Source organism: Schistocerca americana, chromosome 1, assembly GCF_021461395.2.
Source record: "Schistocerca americana isolate TAMUIC-IGC-003095 chromosome 1, iqSchAmer2.1, whole genome shotgun sequence".
Classification (NCBI taxonomy): Eukaryota; Metazoa; Arthropoda; class Insecta; order Orthoptera; family Acrididae; genus Schistocerca; species Schistocerca americana.
The window spans coordinates 460961649-460980645 of record NC_060119.1 but is presented as its reverse complement, the minus strand read 5'-3'; the positions used below and the strand labels follow the sequence as shown (position 1 = coordinate 460980645).

The following is an 18997-nucleotide window of genomic DNA, read 5'->3' as shown; positions in this document are numbered from 1 at the left end:
GTGTTCCCAACAACCTACATTAAAACTAAGTATCATGAAATGAGAAACGAGTTCATTGCACCTTCGAATTTGTTTGTATGAACAATATTGTGAAAACTGAAATGAGCTATGTTTATGGTTCCTGAAATTAAACAAAAATATTTAAAGCACTCTTGTGTGTAAATGTGTAAAGCTATGAACGAGATCTAAATGTTGAGTGGTAGTAGACAGTTGCAGCAGTGGCTGGTGGAAGTCACATATTTGTATCATGTTCAGGTGGAGCTTGAAAGGAATTTTAATTACCATATAATCAATCAATCAAGCCAACTCACACACATAAGGTGATCAATACATTGTATGAAAGCAGATCTGTAATGACCTATGCCTAACCTCCAATATCGTGGACCACAAGAGTAGCTCTAAGTTAATGTTGTTAATAATGAATTATTGGCCAATAACAATAGTAGCTGTTGCACAAATTTTGGGCCACTGAAAACAAATCTGATAACACGTTCAGGGGTAGCAGAGAAAGATGGACAAGTTGGGTAGCCACGTATGTCATAATAGTTTTAATTTGTTCTTTGTATTTTTGTGTCTTTTGTGACATCATCAGATTTAGACATTTATGTTTATTTCAGTAATGAATACAGTGTGCAGATCTGAAATCCGAGGAAGTGACAAGCATCAAAAGATGCATTTTTGAGGTACATTACTTACAGGCTTTGTGGATTACATTTAAATGTTGTTGCAAAAATTTTTACAGGCTGCAAGTCTTTATAACCCATGGGAAATTTGTGTGTGTGTTGGCGGGAGGGGGGGGGGGGGGGCGGGGGTAGGGGAAGGGTGGAGGGGCAAGGGTCAATCTTGGTTAGACAGTCTTGGCAGTCAATTTTTACAAGAGAGGTTGGCAGCAGTGAGACTGTGAAATCTTAATCAAGTAAATGGCTCTAAATTTACTTCACTTACTTGGATACTTCGTACTTTCAAAAACTAATTAAACTCTCACCTTTGTTTTGTTTTTATACTAAACTGTTGTTTTATTCAACTATTTCTGTTATAATGTCTCAAATGGGCATATGTCACTGTCTGCACACAATAGGCAGTGCAGCTTGAGTCCTGTTTTCGTCGCAGCAATGTAAGCCACTGTGGAAATCAGTCTATTGCTGTTCATCGCAAGGTATACATACCCAAGGCTAGATCATTTTTTAAATTTAAAGTTTTGGCTTGACTGTGGCCTGTTTGCCATGTAATTTTACCAAGGTAACCTTTCTATGGTATGACATTTTTCATCTTTGTTAATGTTTCTGCCAAACTTATTTTTCTATGTCTTATTTTATAGTGTTTTAAAATTTCAATCTGATGGAGACATCCTACGAGGTTTCGAAACCCAGGTCAATGTATTTAAAAAATATTTGCAACAGTTGGCTGTGTTATTTCTCCATTGAAACTTACGTGTGGTTGCTAAAGGACAACCATATTCAAAACTAAAAGATAATTGCTTTCACTCCACCCTCTGTTTTAGGAAATGAAAGGCAGGTTCATAGTTTTCAGATGCAGAGACTCTAGCATAATGCAGAGCAAAATGTTTGGTGACAGCATCTGGGTCAGTGAAGAGAGTGCCATTCAAGGTATTGCCAGGTACACCTTCAGATGTCTGGTATCCATAGGGATATCTGATAATTGCCCAAACCTGTGGAGGGGACGTACATGGTCCAATGGTTGAAATGTACCATTCCCGACGTTCTTGTTTCTTATTAGGTGGTGGGCCTGGACATGGAGCCATTTAAAGGAAATGAGTTGCTCAATTGATGGGTGCCACTTACGGTGCTGGAGAGCCTGTTGTGTTCTCTCATGGCCTCTGAGATTTCTGATGACCGCCAAAATACTGTCTTCCATTGGGGCACGCCTGAAGAACAGGGGATCGCCACATCAGCTGCCATAAGAGTGGCTGTAGTTGTATTGTGGAAAGCCTCATCCATGTCTCCATGTGAGCAGGGTCAAGGGTGAGAGCAGAACCGAAAGCAGCCCAGTCAACACTGTTGAGAGCGCATCTGGGCAGGTTTCACGGGAATGACGCTAACAGAGGGACAGGAAGATAGGGAAGTAGTTACTACCAACAGGTCGTCGTAGACTCTCTCGTGGATGGATGGATGGATGGGAGAAGACAATAGCTGCAAATGGGAAGGTCAATGGCCGAGAAAGTTCTGTGCACCACATTCAAGTGTGTGAGGATACCATTATTCAACAGGCAAAGGTGAAGTTGTGCCAGTAAGTTTTCAAGGTCTTTACCATGACCAGTGATTGTGTTCCATCCCAAAAAGGATTATGGGCGTTTATTAGGAAAGGTGAAGGGGTCAGCCGCGGGGGGGGGGGGGGGGGGGGGTTGAAAAACCAATGCAAACGATATGTTCTGATACACTTCACCATTGGGAGGGAGGTAAACATTACAAATGGTGATATCCTGAAATGCCCTTACCCCAGCAGCCACGGTCTCCAAAGGGTTATTAAGAGGCACAAGGTACCTAGTAGTAAATATACAGAACATATGTGCAAATTCTACCCAACATCCCGTCATAAGTAACCTGATTCTCATAATATCCCTGGTATCCACAAAGGACCGCCATCTGCATTGCTAGGAACCATGTCTCTTGAAGAGCAGTGCAAAAGGCAGGGGATATGGTTAAAAGATGTCGCAGCTCATCTTTTGGTGAAAAAAAAATGTTACAGTTCCACTGGAGAATAATGGTGTCGATGTACTGCAAGGCCATGAAGGGGCTATGGAGGCAAGCTATGCCCTAGGGTCACCTGTGGCCACTGGCTGAGGGGTTATGGCATTAATATACAGTAGAAACTCAATTAATGAGTACCTCTCATATGCAAAATTCGCATAATGAACGCAAAACAAATTTTATAAACATGAGAGGCTTAACGAGCTATGTTCGGCATAATGAGTCACGGTGATTTATTGTAATGTCACCAGCCACTTGCACAGTGGAGGAAATGTTCAACAATACGAACACCTTTCACTGTCGGCAGCGGCACATAAACAATGACCTTACGTACTGCAGTCTGGGTTTCTGCCACTATCCTGGTGCAGCTTGTGATGACACATTCTTCTGAACTTGTGTACACACAGAGGTTTTTTGTGCAAATTTTAATAACCTTGGTAGAAATGTCCTCAAAGATAAAGCCGCAAGACGACGACCATAAGAGGAAGAAAATGATCTTAGAAATGAAACGTAATATCATTGAAAAACGCGAATGTGGTGTGAGCGTTGCTGAATTAGCACATACGTACATTTGATCTACATCAACTATTTGCACTATCCTCAAGAACAAGGACAAGATTAAGGAGACAGATGTTTCTAAGGGAGTGTCCAGAGTATCTAAACAATGGTTTAGTATTCTGGACAATGTCGAAATGTTGCTCCGTACGTGGATAAATGAAAAGGAATTGAAAGGCAACACTATTAACGAGATCATCATTTGATTTTCGTCAACATTGTTAAGAACCTGCCAGGACCATCAGCGGCCAATGAAGAGTTTATGACAAGCAGTACGTTGTTCGAGAAGCTTAAGAAAAGAACCACAGCGTTGTGAGGCTCAGCGAAGCAGTCAGCTCCAACACAAAAGCGGCAGGGAACTTCAGCATCAACTTCAAAATGCTCATAGTGAGGGTTTTAAATTAGATTAGATTCAGTTTTCGTTGCATAGACCCAAAAAATGAAATGATTTTCGTGGGCGTGGAACATATAGGAAAATATAACATAAAACATTTGAATATAATACTACAATGATCATTTGTCAGTAGATTGTCTAAATAGGCGAATACAGTACAGTAAACTGGAACGGCTAATATTTACAGAATTAACACGCTGTCAGAATGAAACACGTATGCACAATTAATAAATTTATCATACACAAAATATCTAATCTGCTGTCAAAACAGAAATCTAACACATATTTTTACTCAAGCTGGCTTAACAGCCTCTATAGAGTGGAAGGAGTTGCCTATCAAAGTCTTTCAGACTTTGTTTAAACGTACTTTATCTGAAACCAAGTTTTTAATGGTTTATGGCAATTTAATGAAAATGAGTGTTCCTGAATATTGGACCCCTTTTTGGACCAAGGTAAGTGATTTTAGGTCTTAATGTGGATTTTTCTTATTCCTAGTATTGATACTATGTATTGAGCTATTGGTTGGAAATAGAGATGTATTACTTGCAACAAATTTCATTAGGGAATAAACAGAATTGAAAAATATAACCTCCGTTCTAGTTGATTTTGCCATCTATAATATTCTCAAATTTGTTGGGTGTGAGAGTGTTAATGTACATATCATCTTTCACGATTAACGTTGCGTAAACAAGTAAAATACAAATGACGCATTGACAGTTAATTAACGTTCACATACGACTAAAAACACCCCTTCAGTATTTCCCAGTTTCAGGGGTAATCACAGAAATGCTTTGTCTTAAAACGAGGAATACGTAGTTGAAACTAGTATGTAGGTCACCACTCACTACCTGGCGAAATTTTAGTGCCAGCGTAACAGCTGCAGTTTCCCAAGCAGAAAATCAAAAATCTCGTTGTGACCACCTTTCAAATTTGCGGACAAAACGTTGTTATCACTTCATATTTCACGTAGGCCTACTTCTGTTATTCATATACTTCTTTACGCATAGTCGCTTTTGTGTTTTCTTTATCTGTCACCTTGCCATCACAATAACGCAACAGAATCTACAGAGTACAGAGCAAAGAAGGGAATTCATAGCAGTCTGCTTGCACAATGAGACAACGTGTGGACACAAGAACGCCTAAGTATACATGCGTTCTTTTCACAAATTTTGTGCACGTCCTTTCATTTTCGTGGGTCTGCGGTTGCGCACGGCGAAAGAGGCTTCCTGTGGACATACCTCTACGTCGATATCATCTCAACTGTGTGTCGTGTGATATTTGTATGAGAACCGTTTTGAAATTTGTTGTAGTAGTGATTGGTAAACATTCATGTTATTGCTTTTGCGTCTCAGTCTAGTTTCTCATCCGTCGTAATAATAATCCACAGTACTCGTGAATAGTACATCTGCAAAAAGTAAAAGTGAGAGGCAATCACAAAAGGATTCAATGTACTGTCAAAGCATTGTTCCAGTGCTTTCTGTCAAACGCTCAGGTTGAAGCAACAGCGACATTTGTGTTCATGGCGCTGCTTTGATCATCCGAAAGTAGGTTTTTTCGCAGTGAGTGGAATCAGTGGTACATTATAGTCCATGGAGGTAAGAATATTCTTACCTCCATGTTATAGTCGTAATGTTGTGTTTGACTGAGGATTGCTCGTTCGTGTAATTAACAAATTTCGTAGTTACAGCTTAGCACATGAGGGGCGTATGGGCTATTAAAACTAAGTATATGTCACTGCAGCTGAATGTCGTGACTGGGTAGAAAACTAATGCACACAAGAAGGTAAGGAATGGGAAATATACAAAGCGGCCGGTTAGTGTGGGATTCTTTGTTGTGTTCAAAGGTAGGTATTTACTAGAAAATGTTCCCTTTCGACTCTTTAACAATCTGTTTTATTCTCACGAATCTTTCCCACTTAGCTATAGGCCTAAGTCACTGCCGTTTTAGCGTTAACTATCCTTTCCATTGTTTGTACCAGATTTGGCTGTTGATGCATAGGACACAGATTGTCATTAAATAAATAAAAATTGTAATTTTGGATCATTAATGACCTACTTCCATATTTTCGTATTATCACTTGCGTGCAGAGTAGATGTGATGCATTTGCACTGTCTCCAGTTAAACAGTTTTTTTTGGCTTGGCAGCAAAGGAAGAAGAATGAAGGGAACATCTTATGTGCGTTTGTCAAAAAGTTGTAGTAGCATGTGCGTAAGCATAGTTCAAGTCATCGTAGATATTTACTGAATTCCTAACAAGTCTGGTCGTTGTTTCAGCTTGTTGTTCTTGCCTCGAGTCCAGGCAGTTGTGAATCACGTAAAATAATTATTTTTGACTATGAGGTACATTATCCCAGTACTTTTTCAGTCCTTCACTCTGCAGTTTCTGTTATTGGGTGAAGACTATTCCATGTTAATTCCTGTTTTCGTGAAACGTTCGAAGTTTTTCTGTTCTCGAAAGTAATTTTCAGTTCCTTCTTATTGTCGGGAACGTAATAATTGTAAATACCTGTTCCCCATAATTGCGAACAAGCCCTGAGTAACATGCAGTGGTTGTCTGCTGCTGCCGTAATTGTATACTTTTCTCAATGGTTTCACAATGACGTCAAGTGCACACCACATACAACAAATAAACTCGGAGATTAGATCAGAAAGAATCAGAAACACTATTCTACTGGCGGTGTATACAAAAAATTCAGTTAATTGACTGAGGTGGTTGATGCCAGAGTTAAGTAATACGCAAATACTGGCTAGCTAACGAAACTGTCTTAAAGGTAAAAGGAAGAGTAGCTACTAAAAATAAATTATAAAATGTACTACTTTTTCTCGAGCTGTACTGACAAGCCACAGAGGATAGAATCATTGATAAATAAAAATGTTTAAATCACTGAATGCAGTGTTGTGGTTATGCAAATAAAGTATTGGATTCCTGTCCCATCTGGATAGGACTTCTTGTCTTTACAGTTTGTCTTTGATATAAGATCACTTATGCTTACTGGAAAACTGAATATCCATTTTAAGCCTTGTGTAACATACTAAAGATGAACAAGCAGAGTCTGATTTGAGATCCGTTGCACCATGGTGGTACACTTGATTTCCTTTCTGGTACCAAATTGTTTAAGTTACCTCAGTTTGGCTTTTGTATTGCATTCTGGATAAAGACGTATTTTCGCTCTTAAATGAAGTTGTCAGATTCTAAAACTGTTCCCTGTAACCTTACAAGACTGGCGACTGCTCAAAAAATTAAATGGAAGGAAGTATATACAAAAAGTATATGGTATTTATGGTGCCCCATTTGCTTAGTTCGAGACTTATCGCAATAATAGAAAACAGGCTGCACTGCAAAAAATTTGTGGATAGACCTTGCACACCCAATAAAACAGTGTACATATAACTGAAGGGTTTGGAATTGTTTTTTATTTTTTTTTTTTTAATTTTTTTATTTCTAATAATAAAAATACCCTTTGTATGGGAGGTAACATACCATACATTAGTCACTTGCTGGATTGACTGTTCCTTCCAAAATGGTGCCCCCTTCCCAATAATCTGGCATGCTTGAGACATAAATCAACTATAAGTTTATTTGTTGCAGTGCTCATATGTGGACTGCTGGGTTTGGTGTCGGTGCTGATACTGACTACAGGGATGTGGCTGATGGAGGAATGTGTTAACTGCAGATGATATCTGCATATGTGGGTCTTGGTATGGCGAGGCTTACGGTGTCCGTGGGAAATACGGAAGCGTCCGATCCAACCCGTCTGCTTTGACTCATGACATCACAAATATGGCGGAAACAAAAACAAACACACACACTTTCCACAAGAAGCCTAATGACACTAACGGGACAAGTGCGGGAAATGGGGTGTTTTGGGTGGGGGGCAAACTAAATATAAACAAATTTAGACGCCTTGCGTAGCTACAACGTGTAAGTGAAGACAGCCATGCATGAATACCCACCCACCTCCCCAGGGGTCGTAACCCCTGCAACCCATAGAAGATAAAGATGCTTCAGTAGCTGATTAGTGTTTTTTGTCTTTTTTTTAAAAAAATCTCACGGGATAGAACGAACAGATCAGAAAGATAAATATAATAAACTAAAACAGAAATTCGAGGAAACAGATAATTAAAATAAGTAATAAGTGTTTTTAAATTTAAAAAAAAATCTCACGAGATAGAACGAACAGATCAGAAAAGTAAATAAAGTAAGATAAAACAGAACTGGAGACAGCCACACTCAAACCAAACTCCGCGCCGTTATGACGTCACACACGACAACACCCTTACGTCACGAGTCAAAGCCGACGAGTTGGATCGGACGCTTCTGTCGACCCTGTCTGTGCAGTGTCTTGTAGGGATGGTGTAAGTAGGACCCGTGCTGGCTTGACCTACTTGATAGAGACTTATGTGGCTGTCATTTTGCAGGATTCCAATGTTGTGGTCTGCTTGTTGAGACCAGTGTGCTGCAACTGGAGTGGCCCTCCCTCCCCCCACTTGCTGGTGGGATGGTAGATTATTGTATGATCATGCTGTATGCCATACCAGTAGGTCAATTCTTGGAACAAAACTGTTTCAGATTGCCAGCTCTGGTCTTCAAATGGCTCTAAGCACTATAGGACTGAACATCTGAGGTCAGCATTCCCCTGGACTTAGAACTACTTAAACCTAACTAACCTAAGGACATCACACACATCCAAGCCCAAGGCAGGAATCGAACCTGCGACTGTAGCAGCAGCGCGGTTCCGCCGGAATGAAGTGCCTAGAACCGCTCGGCCACAGTGGCTGGCTGGCTCCGGTCTATATTGATGTGGAGGGTTAAGTGGATCATGTTATCTAGTTGTCTTTGAAGCTATTGGCTGGCTGTTTCAGCAGAAATGTGCATTTCTGCAGATGGAGTACAGCTGTTCAACACTGTGAAAAGGAATCTAGCTGTCTGCAGTTGGAAGGGGATGTACAAAATTGATGTATATATGGGCAAATTGTGCTGGAGAGCCTTGAAATTGTCCAATGTTGGTGTGTACATGTTGTCCCATTTTGCACTGCTGGCACTAAATACATTAACATGCTCATGCACGGTCATCTTTTTAATCAGTAGGCTATCACACAAAAACTTAGGGTAGGAAGATGATGGTTGTGTTTGCTTCTACAGGTGATGGATTGCGATTGCTGTAGAAAGCAGCTTTGCAGAGGTTCAGCAAAACGTAGGGCCATGGGCTATGCTGAGAGATGCCAGACCATAGTGTTAAATTGATTCCTGGCACTAGGGTTTGGATGAGTTGCAGTCCTGCAGAAGGGTGACCGGTAGATCTTGTAGTTGCAGATCTGTCACAGTGGCGAGTTTGTTTTTTTCCAAGCCACAGATGGGCAAAACATAATTGACCAAAAAGTTTTCTGCTCCTTTTATGTGGTACAAATCTGTCGTAAACTGGTTGACAAGCTGTACATGTCTGAACTGCCAGGGGAGACATTTTTTGCTGGTGTTATGGACTAATGTAAATTGTTGGAAGACGAGCTTCAGTGTGGGGTCGAATGTTTAACAGCTTCATAAATTGCAAGAAGTTATGTCGTGCAGTCCACCGCTACTGCGCTGTTTGCATTCTTTTGGAAAAAACATTTAACAGTTGCCAAATTCAGTCAATTTGTTAGTATAGTTTGTCACCTATTGCTGTTTGGCTAGCACCTACAATTATATCAGGTATGCATATTGCCCTTGGAAAGGCTGTAGCACTGCGCTAATTAGGATCAGCTGGAGTTCATGAAAAGCTTTTTCTTCATGAAAAGCTTTTTCCATTTCTGGGGTCCACTTGCAGGATTACCAGTATGTGGTGTCATAATGCAATACCATCTGAAAGTGGTGTTTGTGTAATCACCATTGCTGTGAGATGGCATCAACAAAAATGCCAGGAACTAAGTTAATACTATAGTCTGACATCTCTCAGCATAGCCCATGGCCCTAAGTTTTGCTGAACCTCTGCAAAGCTGCTTTCTACAGCATTCACAATCCATCACCTGTTGAAGCAAACACAACCATCATCTTCCTACCCTAAGTTTTTGTGTGATACTGATTAAAAAGATGACCATGCATAAGCATGCTAGTGTATTTAGTGCCAGCAGTGCAAAGTGGGGCAACATGTACACACCAATATTGGACAATTTCAAGGCTTTCCAGCACGATTTGCCCATATATACATCAATCCCCTTCCACCAGCAGACAGCTAGATTCCTTTTCACAGTGTTGAACAGCTGTACTCCATTTGCAGAAATGCACATTTCTGTTGAAACAGCCAGCGAATAGCTTCAATGACAACTAGATAACATGATCCACTTGACCCTCCACATCAATATAGACCAGAGCCAGCCGGCTGCTGTGGCCAAGCGATTCTAGGCACTTCAGTCCGGCGGAACCATAAAAAGAAAACTGGTGTTCTATGGATTGGAGCGTGGAATGTCGGATCCCTTAATCGGGCAGGTAGGTTAGAAAATTTAAAAAGGGAAATGGATAGGTTGAAGTTAGATACAGTGGGAATTAGTGAAGTTCGGTGGCAGGAGGAACAAGACTTTTGGTCAGGTGAATACAGGTTTATAAATACAAAATCAAATAGGGGTAATGCAGGAGTAGGTTTAATAATGAATAAAAAAATAGGAGTGCGGGTAAGCTACTACCAACACCATAGTGAACGCATTATTGTGGCCAAGATAGACACGAAGCCCATGCCTACTACAGTAGTACAAGTTTATATGCCAACTAGCTCTGCAGATGATGAAGAAATTGATAAAATGTATGATGAGATAAAAGAAATTATTCAGGTAGTGAAGGGAGACGAAAATTTAATAGTCGTGGGTTGGAATTCGAGAGTAGGAAAAGGGAGAGAAGGAAACACAGTAGGTGAATATGGATTGAGGGGAAGAAACAAAAGAGGAAGCCGCCTGGTAGAATTTTGCACAGAGAATAAAATAATCATAGCTAACACTTGGTTCAAGAATCATAAAAGAAGGTTGTATACATGGAAGAATCCTGGAGATACTAGAAGGTATCAGATAGATTATATAATGGTAAGACAGAGATTTAGGAACCAGGTTTTAAATTGTAAGACATTTCCAGGGGCAGATGTGGACTCTGACAAATTAAAACTGAAGAAACTGCAAAAAGGTGGGAATTTAAGGAAATAGACTGACTAAACCAGAGGTTGTACAGAGTTTCAGGGAGAGCATAAGGGAACAATGGACAGGAATGGGGGAAAGAAATACAGAAGAAGAAGAAGAAGAAGAAGAATGGGTAGCTCTGAGGGATGAAGTAGTGAAGGCAGCAGAGGATCCAGTAGGTAAAAAGACGAGGGCTAGTAGAAATCCTTGGGTAACAGAAGAAATATTGAATTTAATTGATGAAAGGAGAAAATATAAAAACGCAGTAAATGAAGCAGGCAAAAGGGAATACAAACGTCTCAAAAATGAGATCGACAGGAAGTGCAAAATGGCTAAGCAGGGATGGCTAGAGGACAAATGTAAGGATGTAGAGGCTTATCTCACAAGGGGTAAGATAGATACTGCCTACAGGAAAATTAAAGAGACCTTTGGAGAAAAGAGAGCCACTTGTATGAATATCAAGATCTCAGATGGAAACCCAGTTCTAAGCAAAGAAGGGAAAGCAGAAACGTGGAAGGAGTATATAGAGGGTCTATACAAGGGCGATGTACTTGAGGGCAATATTATGGAAATGGAAGAGGTTGTAGATGAAGATGAAATGGGAGATACGATACTGCGTGAAGAGTTTGACAGAGCACTGAAAGACCTTAGTTGAAACAAGGCCCTGGGAGTAGACAACATTCCATTGGAACTACTGACGGCCTTGGGAGAGCCAGTCCTGACAAAACTCAAAGAAAGCAGGTGTTGACAGATGTGAAAATTACCAAACTATCAGTTTAATAAGTCACAGCTGCAAAATACTAACGCGAATTCTTTACAGACGAAAGGAAAAACTGGTAGAAGCTGACCTCGGCAAAGATCAGTTTGGATTCCGCAGAAATGTTGGAACATGTGAGGCAATACTGACCCTACAACTTATCTTAGAAAATAGATTAAGGAAAGGCAAACCTACATTTCTAGCATTTGTGGACTTAGAGAAAGCTTTTGACAATGTTGACTGGAATACTCTCTTTCAAATTCTAAAGGTGGCAGGGGTAAAATACAGGGAGTGAAACGCTATTTACAATTTGTACAGAATCCAGATGGCAGTTATAGTAGTCGAGGGGTATGAAAGGGAAGCAGTGGTTGGGAAGGGAGTGAGACAAGGTTGTAGCCTATCCCCAATATTATTCGATCTGTATATTGAGCAAGCAGAGAAGGAAACAAAAGAAAAATTCGGAGTAGGTATTAAAGTCCATGGAGAAAAAATAAAAACGTTGAGGTTCGCCGATGACATTGTAATTCTGTCAGAGACAGCAAAGGACTTGGAAGAGCAGTTGAACGAAATGGACAGTGTCTTGAAAGGAGGATATAAGATGAACATCAACAAAAGCAAAACGAGGATAATGGAATGTAGTCAAATTAAATTGGATGATGCTGCAGGAATTAGATTAGGAAAGGAGATGCTTAAAGTAGTAAATGAGTATTGCTATTTGGGGAGCAAAATAAGTGATGATGGTTGAAGTAGAGAGGATATAAAATGTAGACTGGCAATGGCAAGGAAAGTGTTTCTGAAGAAGCGAAATTTGTTAACATCGAGTATAGATTTAAGTGTCAGGAAGTCGTTTCTGAAAGTATTTGTATGGAGTGTAGCCATGTATGGAAGTGAAACATGGACAATAAATAGTTTGGACAAGAAGAGAATAGAAGCTTTCGAAATTTGGTGCTACAGAAGAATGCTGAATATTAGATGGGTAGATCACATAACTAATGAGGAGGTATTGAATAGAATTGGGGAGAAGTGGAGTTTGTGGCACAACTTGACAAGAAGAAGGGACCGGTTGGTAGGACATGTTCTCAGGCATCAAGGGATCACAAATTTAGCATTGGAGGGCAGTGTGGAGGGTAAATCATAGAGGGAGACCAAGAGATGAATACACTAAGCAGATTCAGAAGGATGTAGGTTGCAGTAGGTACTGGGAGATGAAGCAGCTTGCACAGGATAGAGTAGCATGGAGAACTGCATCAAACCAGTCTCAGGACTGAAGACAACAACAACAAAACAACAAGTCTAGGGGAATGCTGACCTCAGATGTTCAGTCCCATAGTGCTTAGAGCCATTTGAAGACCAGAGCTGGCAATCTGGAATAGCTTTGTTCCAAGAATTGACCTACTGGTATGGCATACAGCATGATCATACAATAATCTACCATCCCACCAGCAAGTGGGGGGAGGAAGGAGGGGGGAGGGCAGAAAGATGGTGTTGGACCTAAAAGAGAACTCGTGTGCCACTAGAAGAAATGGACACACACACACACACACACACACACACACACACACACACACACACACATTGTTGCTTTCTGTAGTGGAACTGCTGCAGTTAGTACAACAGCTCCCAGACCACGTAGCAATGATCAGTCACCATGGTGTACAATCTGTTGTTGTCCAAAAAGCGTAGGACAACTTTAATAAAATTTTGCTCCCCACAGGTCTTCAAGTTGCCGCTCCAGTTGCAGCACACTGGTCCCTTCACAGTGTTTCTACGAGCAGACCTCAACATTGGAGTCCTGCAAAATGACACAACCGCAAAAGTCTCTATCAAGCAGGTCAAGCCAGCATGGGTCCTACTTACACAATCCCTACAAGAGACTGCACTGACACCATCTCACCATTCCAAGACCCACATATGCAGATATCATCTGCAGTTAACACACTCCTTCATCAGCCGCATCCCTGTAGTCAGTATCAGCACTGACACCAAACCCAGCAGTCCACATATGAGCACTGCAACAAATAAAGTTATAGTTGATTTACGTCTCAAGCATGCCAGATTATTGGGAAGGGGGCACCATTTTGGAAGAAATAGTCAATCCAGCAAGTGACTAATGTATGGTATGTTACCTTCCATACAAGGGGTATTTTTATTACTATTATTCAATTATATGTACACTGTTTTATTGGGTGTGCAAGGTCTATCCACAAATTTTTTGCAGTGCAGCCTGTTTATTAAGATAAGTCTCGAACTAAGCAAATGGGGTGCCATAAATACCATACACTTTTTGTATATACTTCCTTCCATCTAATTTTTTGAGCCGTCATCAGTCTTGTAAGGTTACAGGGAACAGTTTTAGAATCTGACAACTTCATTTAAGAGCGAAAGTATTGTTTGAATTGGTTTTTCAACCCCACCCTCCCCTTCCTCCCTGACCCCTTCACCTTTCCATGAGAGAACACAACAGGTTCTCCAGCACCATAAGTGGCACCCATCAATTGAGCAGCTCATTTCCTTTAAATGGCTCCATGTCCAGGCCCACCACCTAATAAGAAACAAGAATTTCGGGAATGGTACATTTCAACCATTGGACCATGTACGTCCCCTTCACAGGTTTGGGCAAATATCAGACATCCCTACAGATACCAGACACCTGCAGGTGTACCTGGTAATACCTTGAATGGCACTCTCTTCACTGACCCAGATGCTGTCACCAAACATTTTGCTCTGGATTATGCTAGAGTCTCTGCATCTGAAAACTATGAACCTGCCTTTCATTTCCTAAAACAGTGGGTGGAGTTCCTATTCATGGGCCATATAGAGGAATCCTTCATAAACATCCAGAGTCCTAAACCCCTCACCTGGTTCAGATTTAGTGAAGACATCTTTGCGATCTTGACTGAGGGTGAGGACACCCTATCCACATTCCTCCTGCAACTCAGCATCTCCACTACATGATTAGCAGCAATTATCCTTTTCATAATATTGTAATATTAGAGAAAAGGGTAGTTGCTACTCACCATATAGTGGAGATGCTGAGTCTCAGAGAGGCGCAAAAAAAAAAAAAAAAAAAAAAAAAAAAAAAACCTGTCACAAAGTAAGCTTGTGGCCAAAAAGGCATTTGTAAAAGACAACACGTACCCACGCACGTTTGCATATTCTTGTAAACACGTTTGTGACTTGAGGCTCTGTGAGTGATACTTGCATTCTGCCAGATTTGAAATAATGTCTTTGGCTCAGAAATAGCTGTAGGGGCTGAATGTGAACTAGTGCAAAACAGTTCCCCTCTTTAAATTTATTTCCAGAACTTCTTAACTGCAGCATTAAATGAATGTGGAGTTAGTATGGCTGATTACAGTAGATGGCACTGTAGTGTATCGTTTCAAACCACAATATTTAGTTAACAAAAAAAGTTCCGGAGATTAGTAATGCAAGCAAGCAGTAACTGCACACAGTGCTTCACTACTATTCCACTAAATGAAGAACAAAGTTCCTTTTTATATCTCTTACTACTTTCATCACAGTACCTGATGAAAACCCGAGAAATTTAACGACATAAAATACTTTGTGATAACACCTAAGCCCCACATCAACTTGTCACAAAATTTGTGACTTTTGGCTGCATAACTGTATACTGCCAAGAAACTAATTGGGTCAAATTGTCTATCCTGCCCCCCCCCCCCCACCCCCCCCCACCTAAATGAAGCCCTCCCTCATCTATCTCCCTGCATGAAGCAACCTTTCCCATCAGTCTTGTGAGAGTCTTCCATCCTCTACGTTCACGTACTACCACAACTACCTAGCTTGTCACTTTTACTGCATCCATTCCAGCTTCACTGTCACTAGTGACGTAACTTAAACCTGTGTACATGGCAGTAATTATATTTATTTATTGTCTTTATGCAAATACATCATACTACTTCTGTGCACTCCTGGTATCTAGTGGTTGTGTGCTCGCCAGCTGTAGTTTCTGTTCATTGTGAAATATAGCTTTAAGGGCTATGGGAAGCATACATACTGCCAACTAATGTTGTTTTGAAGGTCTTGTGAAGCAAGATTACCACCAAAGAACTTTTTTCATGAAGCATGCTTACCACAAAATTGATATGTCTTTTCTGGACTTTGGGAAGCATGCTTACTGCCAACTTACTGGTTTTACTAATATGTATTGCCACCTCTGGGTGTGCCTCATGCTGTACTAGGTGTGTAAAAACTGCTTCAACAATCACTTTGTGCTTATTGTGATATCTATTGTTGTTACTTGTCAAGTTGGAAAACATATCACTTTGGTTTTATTGTCATATCTATTGTTGTTACTTGTCAAGTTGGAAAACATTGCTTCATGTCTACAGTATATACACTCCAGGGCAATGTACCACAAAGGAATTATCTGAATAGGATGGAAATTGGTAGATGTGATATACATTTACAGACAAGCAAATGATTACTCTTTCAGAAAAATTGCATGATTTATTCGAGAGAAAGAGCTTCACAAACTGAACAAATCAATAACACATTGGTCCACGCCGGCCGAAGTGGCCGTGCCGTTAAAGGCGCTGCAGTCTAGAACTGCAAGGCCGCTACGGTCGCAGGTTCGAATCCTGCCTCGGGCATGGATGTTTGTGATGTCCTTAGGGTAGTTAAGTTTAACTAGTTCTAAGTTCTAGGGGACTAATGACCTCAGCAGTTGAGTCCCATAGTGCTCAGAGCCATTTGAACCAACATTGGTCCACCTCTGGTCCTTAAGCAAGCAGTTATTTGGCTTGGCATTGACTGATTGAGTTATTGACTATCCTCATGGGGGATGTTGGGCAAAATTCTTTCCAGTTGGTGCATTATATCTTCAAAATCCCAAGATGGTTGGGAGGCACCAGGCATTCTCAATTGGGAAGAGATCTGGGGACTTTGCTTGCCAAGGTGGGGTTTGGGAAGTTTGAAGACAAGCAGCAGAAACTCTCCCTGTGTGCGGGCAGGAATTATCTTACTGAAATGTAAGCCTAGGATGGCTTGCCATGATGGGTGACAAAACAGGGCATAGAGTATTGTCAACTTGTTGCTGTGCCGTAAGGATCCCGTGGATGACAACCAAAGGGGTCCTGGTCCTGCTGTGAAAAGAAATTGCACTGCTGACCATCACTCCTGGTAGTTGGGCCTTATGGTCAGGTTGGTATTCCACCACTGTCTGAGGAGCCTTCAGACATGTCTTTGCTGGTCATTGGGGCTCAATTCGAAACAGGACTCATCGCTGAAGACAATTTTGTTCCAGGCTGAAGACGTGTTTGGAGATGCCCCAGACAGTGGTGGGATACCAACCTGATTGTTGCCTGTTGTACAGACAAGACTACCATGAGTGATGGTCAGAGGTGCCATTTGTTTTCAGAGCAGGGCCCCTTATATTGTCATCCTTGTCACTCATCCTGCACAGCAGTGCATCAACAATATTCTGTGCCTCGTTGTGTTGCTCTTGGGGCATCCTGGGCTTACATTTCAGCAAGATAATGCCCACTCACACACAGCGAGTTTCTATTGCTTGTCTTTGTGCTTGCCAAGCCCTTCCTTGGCCAGCAAGGTCACTGGATCTCGCTCAAATTGAGAAAGTTTGGAGCATTATGAGCAGGGCCTTCCAATCATCACCATATATTAATGGTCTAAAGCACCAGTCAGACAGAATTTGGCAAGATCTCTCAGGAGAACTTCCAATAACTCTACCAATCAGTGCCAAGCCGAATAACTGCTTGCACAAGGGCCAAAGATGGACTAACATTATTGACTTCCACAGTTGGCGACACTCTTCCTCTTGAATAAATCATAAATTTTTTTTCTGAAATTGTAATCATTTGTTTGTCAGTATATGACATCACATTTACTGATTTCTGTTCCAGTTGGATAGTCCCTTCTGGTGACATATTTTTTTGTCTTAGAATGTATTTGTGTGACTTGTATCAGCTCTTGTCTTTATTGTATGATAAACGAAGTGTCCAGGATTGTTTTCATATTGTGGTAAGTAAAATAAAAACATAAAATGCTGTTTCTATATTTTTTCTCGTGTAATGGCAACACATAACAGCTTACAAACATGATATTCATGTTGGGTCCCCAGCCAGAATATATCATCATCTTGACACAATACTTGAGTGGTCCGTATGACCGCCATCTTCAGGTGAGTAAGCTGTTGCACTAACTCTCCAGAACTGAAGTCATACACGCCGTGGTGGCTCCTTTATACAGCGCATGTGCATGAACATAACTGCCCTCTGACGCAAGGCACAGCAGCACACCAGTGGTGAAAGCTTGCGGAAATGATAAATTTATATCAAACATATTGACTGCTTCTGATGACCGAAACAATGACGATTGTTTTTTAATGTCAAACAAAACAGGGTTCCAACTTGTACTTAAAGGATGCCCCATATCTCTGTTCATAATATTGTCAGATTGGTGGATTTCAAGAGCTTCTTTCAGTACACTTCAATAATGTGATGCAGGGGCAACCACTTGTGTCTTATCGTACAACATTTTATGTCCTTCAGTAAGACAATATTTCGCAACTGCAGATTTTTCTGGGAGAAACAAACGCGTGTGGCAGTGGTGCTCCATGCATCAATCCTGTATCATGCAAATAGTCTGTCCAATACAGGCTTTCCTTCATTGGCAGGGAATTTTGTAGACATCAGACTGCCTCAAACCCAAATCATCCTTCACTGAGTCCAGCGGAGCTCTTTTCTTAGCTGGCAGATGGAATACACTTTTAATATCAAATCTCTTTAAAATTCTTCGTATTTTTGAAGATACGCTTCCTGCAAAATGCCACTGATTTGCTTGTATCCTCTGTTGGTTCCCTCAAAGATCCAATCTGTACAGCATGATGGATCTGATTGTCAGTATAATGATTCTGCTTGAACACAGCTTTTAGCTGATACAGTTCTTGTGTCAAACTATCTGCATCTGAGATGACGTAAGCTTTCTTCACCAATGTACGTAGGACCCCATTACGTTGGTACGACGGATGTCAACTTGATGCATGAAGATATCATGCGTGGGTGTATGATAAATACTGTGTCCTAATGTCCCATCATCCCTCCTGTAGACCTAGACATCTAAAAACGAAAATTTCCATCTTTTTCAACTTCCATCATGGACTTAATATTGGGATGCAGAGAACTAAAATGATCTAGGAAAGGAAACAGAGCATCCTCCCACGTGGCCATATCATAATCGTATTGTCGACATACCTCCAAAAACAAATCAGTTTTAAGAATGTTGCCCTCAGTGCTGTGTACTCAAAAATCTTCCATAAACAAATTTGGTGACTGTGAGGGATAACAGACTCCTCATAGCCACTCTGTCAGTTTGTTCAAAGTATATGTCATGAAATAAAAATATGTCAATGTCAACACGTGGTGACAAAGCATAGTTGTTTCTTCTTCCAATTTTTCACCAATTAACTGCA

The 18997-nt window shown here is 40.8% G+C and overlaps 1 protein-coding gene across 7 annotated transcripts in view; it reads left to right on the top strand.

Moving 5' to 3' along the window:
- The first annotated feature begins 3993 nt into the window (after positions 1-3993).
- Positions 3994-18997, top strand: part of LOC124623718 (putative F-box/FBD/LRR-repeat protein At4g26350) — a 28521-nt gene continuing 13517 nt past the window's right edge. Inside the window, exon 1 of one of the 7 annotated variants that reach the window (XM_047149055.1) lies at positions 3994-4109. In XM_047149055.1, coding sequence (XP_047005011.1) covers positions 4047-4109 — 63 coding nt within the window. In that variant the 5' untranslated portion in view covers positions 3994-4046. Of the gene's footprint in view, positions 4110-4698; positions 4801-4906; positions 5253-5292; positions 5501-18997 lie in introns of those variants that run through there. The other 6 variants (XM_047149063.1, XM_047149057.1, XM_047149062.1 and 3 more) reach the window with 6 other exon arrangements.